Source organism: Muscardinus avellanarius, assembly GCF_963383645.1.
Source record: "Muscardinus avellanarius genome assembly, chromosome: 7".
NCBI classification, from domain to species: domain Eukaryota; kingdom Metazoa; phylum Chordata; class Mammalia; order Rodentia; family Gliridae; genus Muscardinus; species Muscardinus avellanarius.
Genome location: NC_137793.1, coordinates 112,882,962 through 112,901,935, shown reverse-complemented (window position 1 = coordinate 112,901,935; position 18,974 = coordinate 112,882,962). Strand labels below are relative to the sequence as shown.

General features: G+C 36.4%; 1 protein-coding gene across 1 annotated transcript in view; it reads left to right on the top strand.

The window, feature by feature from the left end:
* The window catches only part of SUCO (SUN domain containing ossification factor), a gene marked incomplete at both ends in the record, with an annotated part of 76,746 nt that overhangs the window by 34,003 nt on the left and 23,769 nt on the right, over positions 1-18,974 (top strand). Inside the window, 11 exons of the mRNA XM_080698782.1 lie at positions 541-681; positions 892-1,042; positions 4,989-5,112; positions 6,536-6,660; positions 7,660-7,727; positions 10,383-10,490; positions 12,078-12,183; positions 15,088-15,108; positions 15,309-15,364; positions 16,223-16,314; positions 17,118-17,183. Of these exons, the coding sequence (XP_080554908.1) occupies positions 541-681; positions 892-1,042; positions 4,989-5,112; positions 6,536-6,660; positions 7,660-7,727; positions 10,383-10,490; positions 12,078-12,183; positions 15,088-15,108; positions 15,309-15,364; positions 16,223-16,314; positions 17,118-17,183 (1,058 nt within the window). The remainder of the gene's footprint in view (positions 1-540; positions 682-891; positions 1,043-4,988; positions 5,113-6,535; positions 6,661-7,659; positions 7,728-10,382; positions 10,491-12,077; positions 12,184-15,087; positions 15,109-15,308; positions 15,365-16,222; positions 16,315-17,117; positions 17,184-18,974) is intronic.

Here is an 18,974-nt window from a genome sequence, read left to right as displayed (position 1 = left end):
ATTTTATTTTGTTTTTATTTTCAAACAGGGTCTTATTAAGTTGCCGAGGTTGGTCTCAAACCTGCAGCCCTCCTATCTCAGACTCCCAGGTATTGGGACTACAGGCATGCGACACCAAGCCCAGCCTGGGGGTTAAAATGAAATTTTAAAAATGCCTTAGAAAGGTAGTGAACTATCTTGAGATAACAGATGATTTTTTTATGCTACAGACAAATATAATGTTGATAGAATTAATATACTAACAGACAAGTGTAACTTTAGAGAGGATGGCTCTACAATAATTTAAAATTTATTATTTTCATGAGACAAATATTAACCTATAAAATTTTGCTTTAAAATTTAGTAATTAGTTTTTTGAAAGCCAAGGACAATAACAGATTAGTCAGCAGTTGATTTTATACAACTTAAAAGATTCTGCAGAATTGCAAAGCGCTCTTCCTGCATCGTATGACATTATATTTTGGAAATCACTTACAGCATATTTAACTTACATTACATTAGGCCCATTAATTATCAAATTGTCTTTGTTATTTCTTCTAGTGAAATAGAAAAATCTGGTACTATCCCGATAGCCAAGCCAAGCGAGACGGAGCAGTCTGAAGCGGACTGTGACGCTGGCGGGGAGGCCCTGGACGCGGAGGCAGCAGCTGGCCAGTCTTCCTTCGTCAGTCCCCCTGAGAGGTGGGTGGAGTGAGCAGCTGCGAGTCCTGGGAGGGCTCTGGGGCCCCGAGCCCTGTGTGAAGGGCTGTGCTACAGGTTTATTTCTGCTGTGTGATTGAGAGAAAGCTGAGCTCTTTGTGGTCTGTAAATGTGTATAGCAATTTGGATTGTGTAAAACTTTGTTATCCAGCTATAACTTGCTTACTGAATAATTCTTTTGGTTTCAAATAGCCTTGTTGGCCAGCATATAGAAAATGTATCATCTTCACATGGCAAAGGGAAGATAACAAAATCAGAATTTGAATCAAAAGTTTCAGCAAGTGAACAGGGTGGTAACGAGCCGAAATCTTCATTGAATGCTTCCGATAATTTAAAAAATGAGGTTGGTATATGACTCACACTGTCTCCTACTTTATTGTATGATACATTTTGTTAGTGGCTAATCTCATAGTAATTTGTTAACCATGTTTGTCATAAAATTAGGGAGATTCAGTAGTTGATGACGTGTGAAACTGACATGCTGTGCTTCCTGAGAGCAAGTGGTATTTCCGGTTCTATTTCCAATATAGTGGGTTTTTTAATTTTTAATTTTGAGACAGGCTGAGGCTGGCCTCAAGCTTATAATCGTTTTGCCACAGACACCCAAGCAGCTGGAATTACAGGTGTGCGCCGCGCTGGGTGCCAGCATAGTATTTCTATAACTCTTTGGTTTTATATAATGAAATGATTTTCTGCTACCAAGTCCTTACTTAAGCAGTTTCTCAGAGAATTTTATAGAAGTTATGACTATTTAAGAATCTTCAGAGCATCAGTTAACTCAATACAAGGTTAAATTTAAGCTCTTCAACTAGAATTATTTAAATTTAAAATATAAGCTGGGTGTGGTGGCACACGCTTGTAATCCCAGCACTCGGGAGGCTGAGACAGGAGGATCGTGGTTTGCAGACAGCCTCAGCTACTTAGTGAGGCCCTCCACAACTTAGTGAGACCCTGTTTCAAAATATAGAATAATAAAATAGGGCAGGAGTGTAGCTCGGAGGTCAAATGCCCCTGGGTGCCATCCCCAGACCCACGAAAATGAAATGAAATAAAATAGAACTATACCCTTATATTTCAAAATGTGACTTTTACAGTGAGGAAGGGAGCACATTTCTTCCTCCCCCCAGCTCTGCTTAAATGTTCTGTGCATTGTTAAGTTTGGGCTCCTCTCAGGTAAGCAGTAACAACTAAGAGTTGAACTTACAAAGTGGAATCAAAGAGTAGTTCTGAGCACTGAGTGCCGAGTCCACCTCCATGCCTTCATAACTTGGACTGTTCTGTTCTCCAGCCGTCTTTGCACAAGTTTACAGGGAATTTGTGCCTCTGGAGATTCAGCTGGCATAGGACAGGCGGTATCGATGATACTTCTTAAAAAGGAGGTCAGCATTTCATAGCCCAGCATCTTAAAGAACTATTAATTTTCTTTAATAGTGAAACAAAGTCAGTATGTGATAAAGTTCACTTGTCAGATATCACACCTATAGGTAAAGCTAGACAAATAGTAGAACGTGTCTCCTGTGGAGCTTCCTAAGTATCAGTGTGAAACGGAGGCATGGCCGCCAGGCCTGCCTGTAGGTGCTGTGGACTGCCACTGCTCTCCTTACCCAGAGGCTCAGACGTGAGTCTGTGCTGATAGTCAGATGAACGCAGTTTTAATTAACTATTAATTACCTCCAAAATAAGCTATCACAGAAAAATGTCAGAGATAAGGAGTGATATTTAGTACTCTTATGTAGTATCCATTTCAGGATAACTGCCCAGTTAAAATTTGTAGGAAGAGTTTGCTTTTCAAGGCAGGTAGAGCTTTGCGCTATCCTTGTTACCAGGATATGTAAGACTCTGCCAATCCTCATTATATAAAATGCTTCTACAAAGTGTTTTGATTGTATTGTTAAGTTTTCTTACTTGTTACTAAAAAAAGAAATGAATATTTTGCCTGTAGTTCAGAGGGTGTATTTGGGCTTTAAAGTATCTCAGGTCCTGTTTTTTTTTTTTTTTTTTTTTTTTTTGGTGTTGGGGGTGGAACCCAGGGGCATTCTACCTCCGAGCTACATCCCCAGCCTGATTTTTTTATTCTTTATTTTGAAATAGGGTCTCACTAGATTTGCAGAGGGCCTCACTAAGTAGTAGCTGAGGCTGTCTGCAAACCATGATCCTCCAGTCTCACCTCCCAAGTGCTGGGATTATGAGCAGGTGCCACCACGCCCAGCTTCTCAGGTCCATTTTTATAATGGTGTGTTTATCATTTAAGTTTTTAAAAATAAATTAGTGGATCTGGGCATGGTGGGAGGCTGCGACAGGAGGATCACAGGTTCATAGCAAGCATCAACTGTGCCCAACAGTATTTGCTTTTTTTTGTGGCACTGAGGATTGAACCCATGGGTATTATACCTCCAAGCTACACCCCCAGCCCTATGTTTTTATTTTTTATTTTGAAACAGGGTCTCACTGAGTTGCAAAGGGCCTCATTAAGTAGCTGAAGCTGTCTGCAAATCATGATCCTCCTGTCTCAGCCTCCTAAATGCAGGGGTTACAAGCTTGTGCAACCACGCCCAGCTAATGCTTGTTTTTTAATCTTTATTTTCTGCATTTTTTTTTTTACTTGATTTAGTAAACTAGCTTGTTCTATGAAATACTACAAGATGAAAATTGCTTGAACACCCAATTGCTAATTATTCCTAAAGGGAGGTTTGGAACTGATTCTTTAAGAAATAAATTTATTTCAGAAATTCCAGAAGCATGGCCTAATACACAAATATAAGCTTGTGCTGTTTACTAGTTGTTAGTTCTCTACACAGACTTTTCATTCAACTTAAGAAAAAATTAAATTGTATTCCCTTCTCTGATTATAATCCATCCTCCTCTCCTCTTGAAATATAATCAGTATCTTGAGTTTGTTGTTGTCTTCACACTTATTTTAGAGCTTTTCAAAAATCATAACCAGCATTTACTACTCTTTGGCCAATTTTGAGACAGTGTAGAGTAGCAGCATTTTGCCCCGGGGCTCCTGAGGTTCATCCATGATATTTTCTCTGCCTTGGTGGCTACTCCACATAATTTATCCTTTCTGTAATTAGTGTTTGTCTAGGCTCTTGCTAACTTTTCTGATATTAAAACAATGTTACAGTGAGCATTATTAAACATATTTTTGCAGGCACATATGAGCATTTTTACTGTATTTACATATAGGAGTAGAATTAGTGTGTATACATTGAATTGAATCCACACACTGTAACACTTTAACTTTATCAGATTGGTATAATTTCTATGACAACTGACTTCCACTCACATTCCATGATTATTATTGAGATCGTTATTCTCTTTTTGCTGAATTTATTTTTTATATTCTCTTCCCTCATTAATTTTTAAGCAGTAATTCTTTAAAGAATTTTAATTCTTTAAAGTTGGCAGTAATCATTTTTTTTGCTAAATGTGTTGCAAATACATCTCATTTTATGTCTTATGATTTTTCTATAGTTTATGGTCTTTTGACTTATCTCATTTTAATCTTGCCAGTTATATCAGCTTTTTTAAAAAAATGCATTCTGCATCTTGAGACGTCCTTTTACTAGCCTGAGTCATAAAGATATTTTTCTGTATTTTTTTAAAGTTTAAGTCTTGCTTTTTATGTTTATTTTAAAATTTATCTTAAAATGTTTGTGTATATATATGGCACTTCTTGTTAAGGCTTCTGTGGAAACAGTATACCACACCTAAAATTAGTTTGCTTTGATTAATGAGTATATTATTTTATTTACTTGTTCATTTATTTATTTTGTGGTGCTAGGGATTGAACCCAGAGGCATTCTACCTCTGAGCTATACCCCTAGCCCTATTTTATTTTTATTTTTATTTTGAATCAGTCTTGCTAGGTTGATGAGAATCTCACAACTTGGTGAGCCTGTCCTTGAACCTGCGTCCTCCTGTCCCGGGCCCCTAAGTACTGGGATGAGTGTATTATATTAGCTTAAATAGGTACAGTACAAGTACAAAGTTTATTAATTTGTACAGTTTTCATATGAGTAATTATTTGCTTATGGATGTAATACAGATTTTGCGTTGTATTTTAAACAACCATGCTTATATCACTAATGTGATGGAATACATCTTGTGGTACTTAGAAATGGTTAGCGTTCTTTCAAGAAAAACTTAACTTTTATATAAACAAAGCCTTTTTAATATCTACTATTATGAAATGAGTCTTTTACTTGACAAACATTTGTATTTACTTTATTTATTAATCTATATTCTTTGAAAGTTGAATTCTTTATTTTTTGGATTTCTTTCAGAGTTCTGATTATACAAAACCAGGAGAAACTGAGCCTACAACTCTAGCAAATCCCAAAGATCCAGAAGATATTCCAACATTTGATGAATGGAAGAAGAAAGTTATGGAAGTAGAAAAAGAAAAAAGTAAGGAGGCACTGGGATTATTTTATTATTATTTTTTATTTAAAGGCAGGTGTGATTTAAATAGTGTGTGTGTGTGTGTGTGTGTGTGTGTGTGTGTGTGTGTGTGTTACTAGGGATTAAACCCAGGACATTCTCCTTCCAAGTTACATCACCAGACCTTTTTATTTTATTATTTGGAAACAGGGTTGCACTTATTTGCTGTCAGCCTCACTACATTTCTGAGACTGGCTTTTAACCTGAGATCCTCCTGCCTCAGCCTCCCAAGTACTGGGATTACCAGTGTGAGTAACCACACCCAGCTGCCTCTTTTTAATTGTCAAAATAAAGTTGAAAACAGTCAGAGGAGGAATTTAGGAAGTTGCTGCTAATTACCATATGTTATTTACATTTGTCTAATTACATACCACTTAATCTTCATTAAAATTTATTCTGGTAGTTATTAGTGAGGATAAATAAGGTTAAAAAAAGTAGAGCAATGATTTTGATCTCTGTTTACAAGAAAAAATTGGGACATGGAAAATTTTGAGTCAGAAAACTTCAAACTAGAGCCGGACATAGTGGCTCATGCTTGTAATCCCAGCATTTGAGAGGCTGAGACAGGAGGATTGCAATTCGAGGACAGCCTCAGCTACTTAGGCCCTTTGCAACTCAGTGAGACCCTATTTCAAACTAAAGAATAAAAATAGGGCTAGGGGTGTAGCTCAGAGGTAGAATGCCCCTGGGTTTCATCCCAGACCCACTAAAAAAAAAAAAAGAAAAGAAAACTTCAAACTGAGCCAGGTGTGGTGGCACATTCTTATAATCCCAGTACCTGGGAGGCTGAGACAGGAGGATCTTGCAAGTTTGAAGCCAGTCTTAGCTACTTAGTGAGGCTCTCAGCAATTCAGTGAGACCCTGTTTCCAAATAAAATATAAAATAGGTCTGGGAGTATAGCCTAGAGGTAGAAGACCCCTGGGTTCCATCCCTAGTACCACACACACACACACACACACAAAAAGAAGAAAGCTTCAAACTGTATATGTAAGCAAACTAAAAGGATTATTATTTTTTGTTTTTGCTTTTGTACATTAAGTGTCAAAGTTAAGAAGTCTTAATATTGGGGTTGCAGATAAAAAGATATATTTATCCTTAATACAATAAAGTATATATACCAAAAGCTTTTATTCTCATGGGCAGGTTTTATTTTCTGAATTAAAAAGTCAAGTAATATGTGGATTTTATAGTTAATTTATTTACTAGGGATATTTTAAAGCTTTTGAGGTATGAGGTATTTTGAATTTCTTATGTATTTTTTAAAACATTGTCTTAAGCATTAAAACCTGGTTTTTTTAGAGAATAGCCTGTTGCATTTGTGATCATTATGTTGGGGGTATTTTCAATCATAATCATTATATATATGTTTATAATAAGGTTTGTCTGTAGGTCATTCATTGCATCCGTCTTCTAATGGAGGTACACATGCCACAAAAAAGGTCCAGAAAAATCGAAATAATTATGCCTCAGTAGAATGTGGTGCCAAAATTTTGGCAGCTAATCCAGAAGCCAAGGTACTTATGTTTAAATGTCTTTTCTATAAACATAGAAAGTTAGTGGCTTTATTAAACATAGGCAAAGTAAGCCAGGTGTGGTGACACACGCTTGTAACAACAGCATTCAGGGGGCAGAGACCAGAGGATCGCGGTTCGCTGACAGCTTCGGTGACTTAGCGAGGCCCTTCGTAACTCAGTGAGACCCTGTTTCAAAAATAAAAAGACAGCCGGGCGTGGTGGCACAGGCTTGTAATCCCCGTGCTTGGGCGGCGGAGACAGGAGGATCACACAGGTTCGAAGCCAGCCTCAGCTACTTAGTGAGGCTCTCAGCAGCTTGGTGAGACCTTGTTTCCAAATAAAATATAAAAATAGGTTTGGGAGTATAGCCCAGAGGTAGAAAAACCCCTGGGTTCCACCCCCAGTACCACCAAAAATAAATAAATAAATAAAATAAAAAATAAAAAGACAAAAAGGTAAGGCTGAGGGTGTAGCTCAGAGGTAGAATGCCCCTGGGTTCTATCCCCATTACTGCAAAAATATATGTATTTATATATAAATATTTATTTATATTTAATATAAAAATTAAAAAATATAAATATATAGGCATAGTATACTGAAGGCTATATTTTAATTTGAACTATTTTCCTAATTAACTGGTAAACTCAGAATTATGCCTTTTAAGACATTATATGAATTCTTGGTTATATTAGTTGGTATGTTATGTACTATATTTTACCTTTTAAAACTTTTGTGAAGTTTTAAAAGAAAATAGCTAATAGAAAATTGTTTTTCTCTTATAGTAATAGGCATTTAATTTTAAATGGGTTGTTATAATTTAATGCTATAGCCTAACTAATAAATTTTAGTCACGTTTTTGCTTTTATTCTCAAATGAGTGTTGTTTCAGTCTTTGGTATATTTTTAAATGTAAAAGTATAGAAACTCTAGAACACTTTAGAGTTGAAATATTTATTATTTTTTCTTATGTAATGTATTCCCTTTCCTTTTTTCTAAATAGAGCACATCAGCTATTCTTATAGAGAATATGGACCTTTATATGTTGAATCCTTGCAGCACTAAAATTTGGTAAGAAATACAAAATTTTTTTAAAGTACATTTTTAAGTTCAGCTTTTATGTTAGATTAGATTGCTTTATTCAAATAATTTAAAACGTGTTATGACTGATTAGTGCTGGTACTATGTGAAACTGAGGACAAAATACCTTTCCTCTTAAGGAGGGACACAAAAGCAGACAGTGGCAGGCTTGTTACAGTTAAGAAGCGACAGAAGAAGCAGTGCTGAGGTGCTACAGAAGGAGAGGAGACGTGAGCTGCAGAGGCCACCTGGAAGGCTCGTTCCCCAGCAGAAGTGGCAGACGAGGCAGTCACTGCTTTGTGCTGTAACAGGAGCATGGAAAGGCGCTTAGGCAGGAAAAGAGTAAAGGTAGACATTGAGAGCAGTGCAGAAGATGAGGTTGGAGCCTTAGCTATGACCAGACCATCTAAGGCTGTGCACACCCAATTTAACAGTTTTTGAACTTTATCTTAAAACCATGAAAGGTAGCATTTGTTTTAAGTGACAGTCTCATTGGCGTTTAAGGGTTTGCCCTCAAAGGATGTTCTACAGAAGGATGCAATTGAAAGCAGAGAAACCAGTTAGGAGTCTGTTGACAATAGCCAGGTGGGAAGGAGGGGCTTTAACTAAGGCCTTGGTAGTTTGGATCTAGAAGAGAGAGAACTATAGCTGAAAGACCTTTATAGCTGATGATCCTGACAACTGGTGGTTAGTTGTAGAATATGAAGGAGAGAAGGGCATATAGGAAATCTGTTTCTTTAGGAAATTTGTTCTATAAATGGAATTGGAGGAAATAATCTAAAATCTAAAGTATTATTTTGTTGGTTTTGCTGGAAGCCTCTGTAGTCAGTGACAATACTATCTCTCTCTATATCTTTTAATTTTATTTTATTTTTTGGTGGTGCTGGAGGTCAAACCCAGGGATATTCTATTTCTGAGATAAACCCCCATCCCTATTTTATTTTGTTTTATTTATTTATTTATTTATTTATTTATTTATTTATTTATTTATTTTTGTGGTACTGGGGTTCCTGGAAGCCCTTCTACCTCTGGGCTACACTCCCAGACCTATTTTCACATTTTTATTTGGAAACAGGGTCTCCTAAACCAGCACGTGCGGCTGGCTTTGAACCTGCGCGATCCTCTTGTCTCCGCCTCCCAAGTGCGGGGATTACAAGCGTGTGCCACCACGCCTGGTGTTAATTTTTTTTTTTTTAACTGTTAAGTTTTGAAGTTCTATTTAAGTTGGTTGTTTATCTGGCTACTTTGCCAAATTTGTTTATCAACTCTAGAAATCTTCTGGTTGAATTCTTTGGGTCTTTTAAGTATAAGACTGTGTTCTCTGCAAATAGAAATAAATTTACTTCTTTTCTTGTTTGTATCTCTTTAATTCTCTTGCCTTATTGCTCTGGCTAGAATGTCAAGTACTGTGTTGAATATTGAGTAGCTAAAGGATAGCTAAAGAGTAGTTGACACCTAGAGGCAACCTGGTACACGTCACTCTAGATTTCCCAACCCCTAATTGAGCAACAGATAGACTGCTTACAGTAGCTTCTGAAATATGTGTTTTTAGAGTTTTATTCTTTTGAGAAAAATAACAAGTGAATGATTTGAGAGTATGAAAATATATATGCATTTAATTTATATGTGAAAACATGTATAAACAATATATAAAAGCCAAGAACACACTTGTAATCCCAGCATTTGAGAGGCTGAGACAGGAAGATTACAGTGCTACTTTGCAACTCAGTGAGACCCTGTTTCAAAATAAAGAATAAAAAATAAGGCTGGACCCAGGCATGGTGGCGCACACTTATAATCCCAGCACTTGGGAGGCTGAGGCAGCAGGAGGATCGCACAGGTTCGAAGCCAGCCTCAGCTACTTAGTGAGGCTCTCAGCAACTTATTGAGACCCTGTTTCCAAATAAAGTATCTAATAGGTCTGGGAGTGTAGCCCGGTGCTAGAAAGCTCCTAGTTTCCATCTCCAGGACCACAGACCAAAAAAAAAAAAAAAAGAAAGAAAAGAAAAAAGAAGGCTGGAGGTATAGCTTGGAGGTAGAATGCTCCTGGGTTCCATCCCAAGCACCACACTCAAAAAAAAAGGATATATAAGTTCTAGATTAAGATTTCCAACCTAACTTAATGCACCGTGTCAATTTCATTAAAATATTCTCAGAACCAGGCATGGTAGTGCACACTTGTAATCCCAGTACTTGGGAGGCTAAGACAGGAGAATTGCAGGTTTGCGGCCAGCCTCAGCTACTTAAGTGAGGCTCTCAGCAAATTAGTGAGACCCTGTTTCCAAATAAAGATTTAAAAATAGGGCTGGGGATGTAGCTTGGAGGTAGAATGAATGTCCCTGGGTTCAATCCCTAATACTGCAAAAAAAAAAAAACAAAAAAAACCCAGAAAATATATATGATTATCATCTAGTTAGTTTACCATCACTGGCTATTTTTAGTAAAGGCATTCCTTTTACAAGAATGTGCTTTGACATTTTAAAAAATCTTTTCTTAACAATATCATAGGGAAGAAATTAATAGTTTGTTTTTATAAATTCTCTTTAATTACATTATTTAAAAAAAACCTCTTAATGAATGTCTAATCTTGTCATATGAGCTAGTATTTTGACTGGTGTAAATAATTGTCTTGTGTGTTTTTTGAAGGTTTGTTATTGAACTTTGTGAACCAATTCAAGTGAAGCAGTTTGATATTGCAAATTACGAACTATTTTCTTCTACTCCTAAAGACTTCCTGGTTTCTATCAGTGACAGGTAAATTCTCAAGCTGGTTCTGTAGGGTCAGTGTTGGATCTTTAAAAGGGCCACTCATTTGACTTTAATCATTTTATTTTTTAATATCAGTTGTAATAGTTGTGTTATAGGCTCTTGTAAATCATATTTTTTTCATGGGCTCATAATAATGCTTAAAACATCACAGCCCGATGATCTTACTCCCTTATAAGGCGAGGAGACAGGGTCAGTAGCATGCCCGGGTCATATGACTTGTTAGTTGGGAAACCCAAGACTCGGACCTCGCACTTTGTGACTTCAAAGTCTTTACTTGTTATCATTATGTTCTGTTGCTTACAACCATTTCTTTTAGAGTTATTAGAAAGTACAAATGTTTATTTTATATTTTGAAGGCTCTTTTTTGGAAAATACAGTTTTAATTAAGCCACTCTCCCCAGCCCCATTTTGTGGTGCTGGGGTTGAATCCAGAGCCTTGCACATTTTGGGCAAGCAGCTGCCACTGGGCTGTATCCCTGTCCCTTTTATTTCTTTCTTTCATAGGATTTCACTATGTTGCCCAGGCTGGCCTCAAACTTTTGATCCTCCTGCCTCAGCCTCCAAGTAGCTAGGATTGTAAGCATGAGCCATTAGGCCCAGCTAAAACATTTTTTTTTTTTGCATGATTATGAAAGAAATAAACATAAGGACTTTGTAACAGAACTATTCCTAACAACCAAAGATAACTGTTATTAGCATTTTAATATATTACTTTGTCTTTTCAATGCATGTTTGAAAATACATTTACCTTTGACTTTTAGATCTGAGAAGCTTTCCTCTTTTAAGCTTTCTCTAAGTCCATTCCAGTGCCACGCAGGATACTGTATTATTTACGTATTCTTCTGTCGTTGCTCATCAAGCGTTTCCCATGGTGTTTCTTCCCTCACTCAGACTCAGCATTGTGCATGTACAGATTTGAAAGCCCTGCTCAAAGCCGTTGAGAATTCCATCTACGATTTCCTTCCTGGCTTTGCTCATGTCACTTCTTGTTCTCCAAACTGCAGTGCCCTTACACGTCAGATGGACATTTCCACTCTGACAAACTGTATTCTTTTTAAATGTGAGCAGAGAAAGCGCATTATTTTGAGTTAAGTGTGAACAAAAAAATAGGTTTTGACTTTTTAATTTAAATTTCCTTTTGAGGTAATCAGCTGTGTAAGATATATGAAATTCAAATCCAAGGGTAAAGGGTTTTCCCCCCTCTCATTTGCTTCCTGTCAGTTCTTGTATTTACGCCTCCCTGCATCACACACTTCCAAATGTGTGAGGAGTCATAGCTGCTTTTGTCAAGATAATCCCCTGGTTCCTTTCTGTTGGAAGCCTGCAGGAGCCCGCACACTTAAGACAGGCTGTGTTCTGCTTTTGTCTAGTACTTGGGGTCCTTTCTCTTGTCCACAGTATGGGTGGTGGTGGTTGTTTTTGTTATCCTTTTACAGTAAGGAGGAACCTGTCAATTCATTTGGAAAAAATTTATTTAATTCAAAGTTCTGTTATATTTAAACTACACTAAGTCAGTATGTTCACCCTGAGAGGAAAAAATGTACAGGATATATTTATTTTTATGTTTTCTAGATATCCCACAAATAAATGGATTAAACTGGGTACTTTCCATGGTAGAGACGAGCGAAATGTCCAGAGTTTCCCTTTAGATGAACAGATGTATGCAAAATACGTGAAGGTAATGCTTACTCATATAAAACTATGTTCTATAATAAAATTATACTTTATATTTATACTTTATTTTACCCATTTAGAAATCAGAAAAGTAAAGAGGGAATTTATTGCAATATACCACTTAATAAAATCGTTCTTACTTGGATATTTTATTAGGCTAATATTACTACATCTCCTTCATATTACTGGAAACCTAGGCCAACTTTATTTGTGGCTCTGATAAAATTTCAAATTGTAGCTCTTAATTTTTTGTTCTTTTTGTAAAATGCCATCTTTTTAAAAATTTTTATTGGTACATTGGAGTCATACATCTTAATGGGATACAAAAGCAAGATGGTGGAGACATATATGCACATATCACCCAATTAGCCCTTACCCAATTCCCGCCCCATTCTCTCCCCCTCCCTCCTCCTCATTTTGGCTTAGTGATTGACATTGATGTGTTTGTTAAAGAACATCACGTGCACTAGAGAATTTCCCCTTCCCCCTCGCACCTCCTCCCTCAGTCAGGTCGCCTTATTTGCTTGCTCATCTCCTTCTTCATCTAGCGTTCCTCCTATGACCCGTTTTCTCCCTAGCTTCAGCATATTAGGGAGAGCATCCAGTTTCTTATTTTTTTGTGACTGACTAATCTCACTTAGTATAATGTCCTCCAGTTCCATCTCTTCCCTTTTAAATGATATAATTATGTTTTTCTTTATGGCTGAGTAAGATTCCACTGTGTACATATCCCATATTTTTGTGATCCATTCATTTGTTGATGGATATCTTGGCTGGTTCCATAGTTTGGCTGTGGTGAATTGTGCAGCTGTGAACATAGATACCATGCATTAGTTTGGTGGTTTGGTGTCCATTCTTTTGGGTAGATACCCAGAAGTGGTATTGCTGGATCATATGGTAAGTTCATTCCCATTCTTTTGAGGATCCTCCATTGTGTTTTCCAAAGTGGTTGCACTGATTTGCAATCTCACCACAGTGTTTTAGAGTTCCCACTTCTCCACATCCTCACCAGCATCTGTTGTTGTTTGTGTTTTGAATGATTGCCATTCTAGTTGGAGTTAGGTGAAATTTCATTATAGTTTTGGTTTGCATCTCTCTGATTGTCATGTTGATGGCACTGTATTTCTCTCCTTTGAAACTCCAGTCACTGCCATCACAGGAGTCTTAACCATCTCCTACTAGAATACGATTCTCAGGTCATTTCCATTTTATATCTAGTCACTGACATTGCTGTGGCCTTTCCTCTTTGGTGTATTCATGTGAGGCACTCTGTGCCAACACCAGCTTCAGATGAAGAATTTGACAGCTCTAACGCTGTCAGCGTTGCCACTGCTTTCTCCACCAGCATTTCACGTGGAAATGGAATCATCATTCATGGGTGCACTTAGGAAAACAGGGAACTTTCTAGTTCTTTCTCTCCTGGCCCTTTTCTTTTAAAACAATGGCCACACCTTAAGGTGTACCACTGTGTTAATAATAGGGCCCTTTGGAGCCTGGCATAGTGGCACGCGTTTGTAATCCCAGCATTCGGGAGGCCGAGATTGGAGGATCATGGTTCATGGACAGCCTCAGCTACTTAGTGAGGCCCTCCGCAACTTAGTGAGACCCTTTTTCAAAGTAAAGAATAAAACTAGGGCAGGGGGTGTAGCTCGGACGTCGAATGCCCCCAGGTTCCATCCCCAGACCCGCAAAAAAACCCCCATAAAATAGTAATAATAATAACAACAACAACAACAATAATAATAATAATAGGGCCCTTTGGAATGGCAGCAGTTCTCATTCCTGTTCTTTAAACCAAGAACTTAGAGCTTCTTAATTTTGTCTTCTGGGATTTTGCTCTCTTTAAAGCTTGTATTAAATTTGCTTCTATAAATGGGTAAACTTGTAGTATTCATAGTTTCAGTATAAATGTCCTAAGTTTTATTTTGAAAATATAGTTGCTAAGTTTAGTTAATAATGTTTAGAAAAATGAAGGAACAACTTCAGTTCCTTTTATGATGATATTGAACTGATTATTTCATGACTTTGTAGAACACACATTCTACACTGAGGAGGGAAAATGTTTAAATCATTTACCAAGTAATAGAATTGTATTTCATTTTGTAAGTAAAAATGTTATAAATAGTTCTGAGGATCTTTATACCATCTCCTTCGTTAAAAATGGCATAACAATGCCATGTAAAACTCCCTTCCTTGTTCCTTTTATGGTAGGAGACTACAGAGCATTTTGATGATTTCTTATTAAAAGCCTTTCTGGTACAAATAAATCTATGGCAACATACACTTACTCTAATTCACATATGTCTACCTGAGTTTTTCTTATCCTAAACGAACTAATCCACATCTACAAGTTATTTTTTGTAACTTACATTTTAAAAGTAAATTGTGAATTAACAACCTTTTCACGTATGTATATTATACTGGAAATAACAATACCAAATTCTTTCCCTGAAACAAATATAAGTAACATAATATACTAATAGTTAATCTTTAATAAACATACAATATCTAAAAATGTACATCCACATATGTATCAATATATAAATTCATCTGTGGATATATACATGCTACATAGCTATAACATTGAAAGTAATGTAAGACACTGGTTTTGAGTATTATTTGGTTTTAGAATGATTTCATATAAAATAGCAGCAGTGAATTTTAGATTATTTAACTTTATTTTATTAGTTATTTAGAGTATACTTTTGAATCATCATGGTAAATTTTAAATTTTTAAATTATTGCTTTGATTTCTGCAAAGAACTGAGTACTACAATGTTATCCATTATAGTACATTGCTTTCCATGCTTTAATTATACAGTATGATTCACAGATGCTTGCAGTTGCTTACAGCATGTTATCCAGACTTTGGAACTGATTTCTTTTCTTTTCCTTCCTCTTGCTTCAGATGTTCATCAAGTACATAAAGGTTAGCAACCTTCTCTTTTGTGATATTGAATAACAAGGCATGGCGTGTTAATGCATTTTTTAAAAAGCCTTTAGAAGTACTGATTTGTGGGGGATTAGGACTTTATTTTTAGAAATGCCATATGAAAAAAACCCTTGAGTTTATTGTTAATTTTATAGGCGCTGTGCTGGTTTCCCATTTCATGTACTTTTATTTTTTAGGTGGAGCTCATATCACATTTTGGATCAGAGCACTTTTGTCCATTAAGCCTTATAAGGTAATGTAGAACAAAATATATATGCTGTTCTTATAAGTGATACATAAGCATCTTAATATACTTGAGATGAAGAATTAACTTTCTCTTATGTGAAGTTAATATAGAAATATTAGCCTTTATTTTTTTCTATTGGATATGTTTTGAAAAAATGTCAAAATATCCTGTGTTTTAAAAATTATATGTTTAGCCAGGCGTGATGGCGCAGGCTTGTAATCCCCGCACTTGGGAGGCGGAGGCAGGAGGATTGCGCAGGTTCGAAGCCTGTTTCCAAATAAAAATATAAGAAAATAGGCCTGGGAGTGTAGCCCGGGGGTAGAAGAGTTTCCATGAACCCCAGTACCACCAAAATAAAATATATTTTTTTAATTTTATGTTTGATTTAGCTTGCTTACTATTTTGCTGTAATGATAACATATGGAAACATTTCAGACATACAAAAGAAGTTGGTGATTATATTTCTAAATGCCTAAAATATTTGTACACAACTATATAGATAACATAGATAGTTGATGACTAAAATCTGAGAAATAACCATTGCTTTAGAATTCTTTTTTGTTTTGGTACTAGGGATTGAACCCAGGGGCATTCTACCTCAACTCCACCCCACCCGCTTTTTATTCTTCATTTTGAAATGGTCTCACTTAGTTGCAGAGGGCTCCACTAAGTTGCCGAGACTGTCCTTGAACCTGCGATCCTCCTGTCTCAGCTTCCCAAGTACTGGGATTAAAAGCATGCGCCACCACATCCAGTGTTTATTTTGGAATTCAAAAGCTAGCAGATTGCCAGAGTTGGCATTTGGCATGTGTTGTAATAACTGCTTTTGTAAACAAATGTCTCTGATGGGATTTCCATCATTAGGGTGTTTGGCACCAGCATGGTTGAGGAATATGAAGAAATCGCTGACTCCCAGTATCAACTGGAGCGTCAAGAACTGTTTGATGAGGACTATGGTGAGTGCATTTAAATAGGTAACTACTGGGAGTTTTTGTTTTCTTTTTTAAATCAGTGACTGTTGTTGCTTTAGTTTTATTGTTTTTAACTGTAATAGCCAGTTTCTAAAACATCCTGTTTTCTGATGTGATTTCTTTGTAAATTGTTTGTGTCTTAAGTCTGTCAGTCAATTATTTGTAACTAGAGCTTCCTTCCAGAACGAGTAGGCTGTAAATCAGTATTATATCCCTGTGGCCGGCCCAAGAGCGCTTAAACTCACGAGGCACGTAGAATGCGCATTATTCCTTTAGTTTCCCTCAGTCTCAGGGCAAACAAAGCCAGAGCCTTTGCCTGAAGGGTTAGGGTTTTATGGCCCTTCCATTTCTGCTTTATCAAATCTTCATTTTAGGATGCTTTAAGCCATAGCTCCAGTGGTCTAAAAATTTATGATTTGTTTATTAAAAAAAATTGAGGCATTGACAAAGGATTAGGAAATTATATTGAAAGCTTGAGTAAGTCTTATAAATGACATGAAACTTTGGTAAGCATTACAATTATTTTTCTTTATCTCATTTGTTAAATGGCTTCTGAGTATTGTTTTCTTTTTGTGAACATGTTTTAGATGTACTTTTGATATTTATTATAAAATGTTTAAAATGTCAGTAGCCTTTAACAGACAGATATAATGTGAGCTTAATGGCTGGGTATATGCCTCAGGGGTAAAGCACTTGCCTAGCGTGTGTAAAGCCCTGGGTTCAATCCCTAGCACCCCCAAACACACACAAAAAAAACCCCAGAACTAATTCTTTTTCTCTTTAAACAGATTATCCATTGGACTATAGTACTGTGGAAGATAAATCTTCAAAAAATCTCCTCGGTTCGGCTACAAGTGAGTACTTTTGGGATTTCTATTCCCCCTATAAAAAGTGTCTCTAAACTTTTAATTCTGACATAGATCATTTTATTCTGGTATAGTTTAGGATGCTTCTACTCCCAGTGCTGAACTTTGAATTGAAATTAAAAAATGACTACTTTTTGGGAAGTATTTCTAAGGAAATAAAATAGGAAGGATAGTTGAAAGAGGAGATAGGAAAATTCAAGCATAATGAAGGTGTTCTACTCTGAGTACTTACTTTGGGGTAAATTTTTTTAGTGAAAACAGTTATAAATTTATTTTGAGAAAACTATTAAAGAGGTAGTGCATCAGTGAATGAAGACGTGTTAATCTGTGGATATGGTTAGTTTCCTAATTAATTACAAAATGTAAAGGCTCTTCCTACCCATATTAAAAATGAATACAAATAACAGTAATAGTAATGTTCTCTTAGAAACTAAGGAAATGAATAAGATACCTAGTGTTTGTTGTTATGCCAAAGTAGTCTGTGAACCTTGTCATAGGCTAGCTACGGATGGTACTGGACCGACTGGCATATTCTGCTGTTTGAATGTCGGTAAATATATGTTAATGTTGTTGTTGGCTATTCTTGAATATAAAACTAAAAAGAGTTTCTTTCTGTTTAGAGATCAATAACTGAATTTAGTAAAAATAAATCTTAGTAAAATAGAAAATTAGCTGCTTAAATTTTTTACTTGTTAGTGAACTGAATGACTTGGATACCAGTCTCAGTATGACCATGACTTTCAAACTTTTTAAAATACTAAACCCGGTACATGTGCTTGAGTAGATATTTTGCATAGCCGTGTCATGGAGTTAAGAGTCGTTTGTCTTCCTTTTCATCTTTTTTCCTTGCATCTATCACTCTTCTCTCTATAAAAGGATTGTGGGCTTCAGTGGAGTTTGCATAGGGACAGGAAGAATAATGTTAAAAATACCTGCAGGATGAGGAGACTCTCTTCATGTAATACTTTGATTCATATTTCCTCAGTATGCTTCATTTTACTTTATTGCTAGCCTTCTGGCTCTTTAGATATTAGCAACTGATTTTAAATAGGATCCCTAGATAGCTACCTGATATTATAAAATAGATGCTTTATTCACTGCTAAATAATATAGTTTTTATGAGTTAAAATGATGCTATATTACCTATCCATATGTTTAATATTGCTTTTATATTCTTATATTTGTCAGTCATTATTCTGCCACTGGTGTAGCTTAATGATGCTGACATAGTTCTGAGAAATAGTTTTTAATATGATCAGAAAGTAGCACTAAGCTGAAACCATCAAGAGTTTAAAGCGTCTACAGAATGGGAGAAGATATTTGCCAGTTATCCCTCTGAGTGAGGACTAATAGCTAGAATATACTAAGTACTTAGAAGACTCAATGCTGAAAAGCAAATTAACTCATTCAAGAAATGGGCAACTGAACTGGACAGTTCACAAAAGAAGATATACCAGTGGCCAGTAAATACATGAAAAAGAGTTCAACATCATTAGCAACCAGGGAGATGCAGATCGAGCGTACTCTGAGAAGCCCGGCACAGGCTTATAATCCCAGCACTTGGGAGGCTGAGACAGGGTCGCGGTTTGGCTCGCGGCCAGCCTCAGCTACTTAGTGAGGCCCTAGGCAACTCAGTGAGACCTTGTTTCAAAGTAGAGAATAAAGAAAAAATATATAGGGCTGGGGGTGTAGCTCAGAGATAGAATTTCCCTAGGTTCAATCCCTAGTACCACAGGGAGAAAAAAAAAAAAACTACGCTGAGATTCTGTCTAGCCCCAA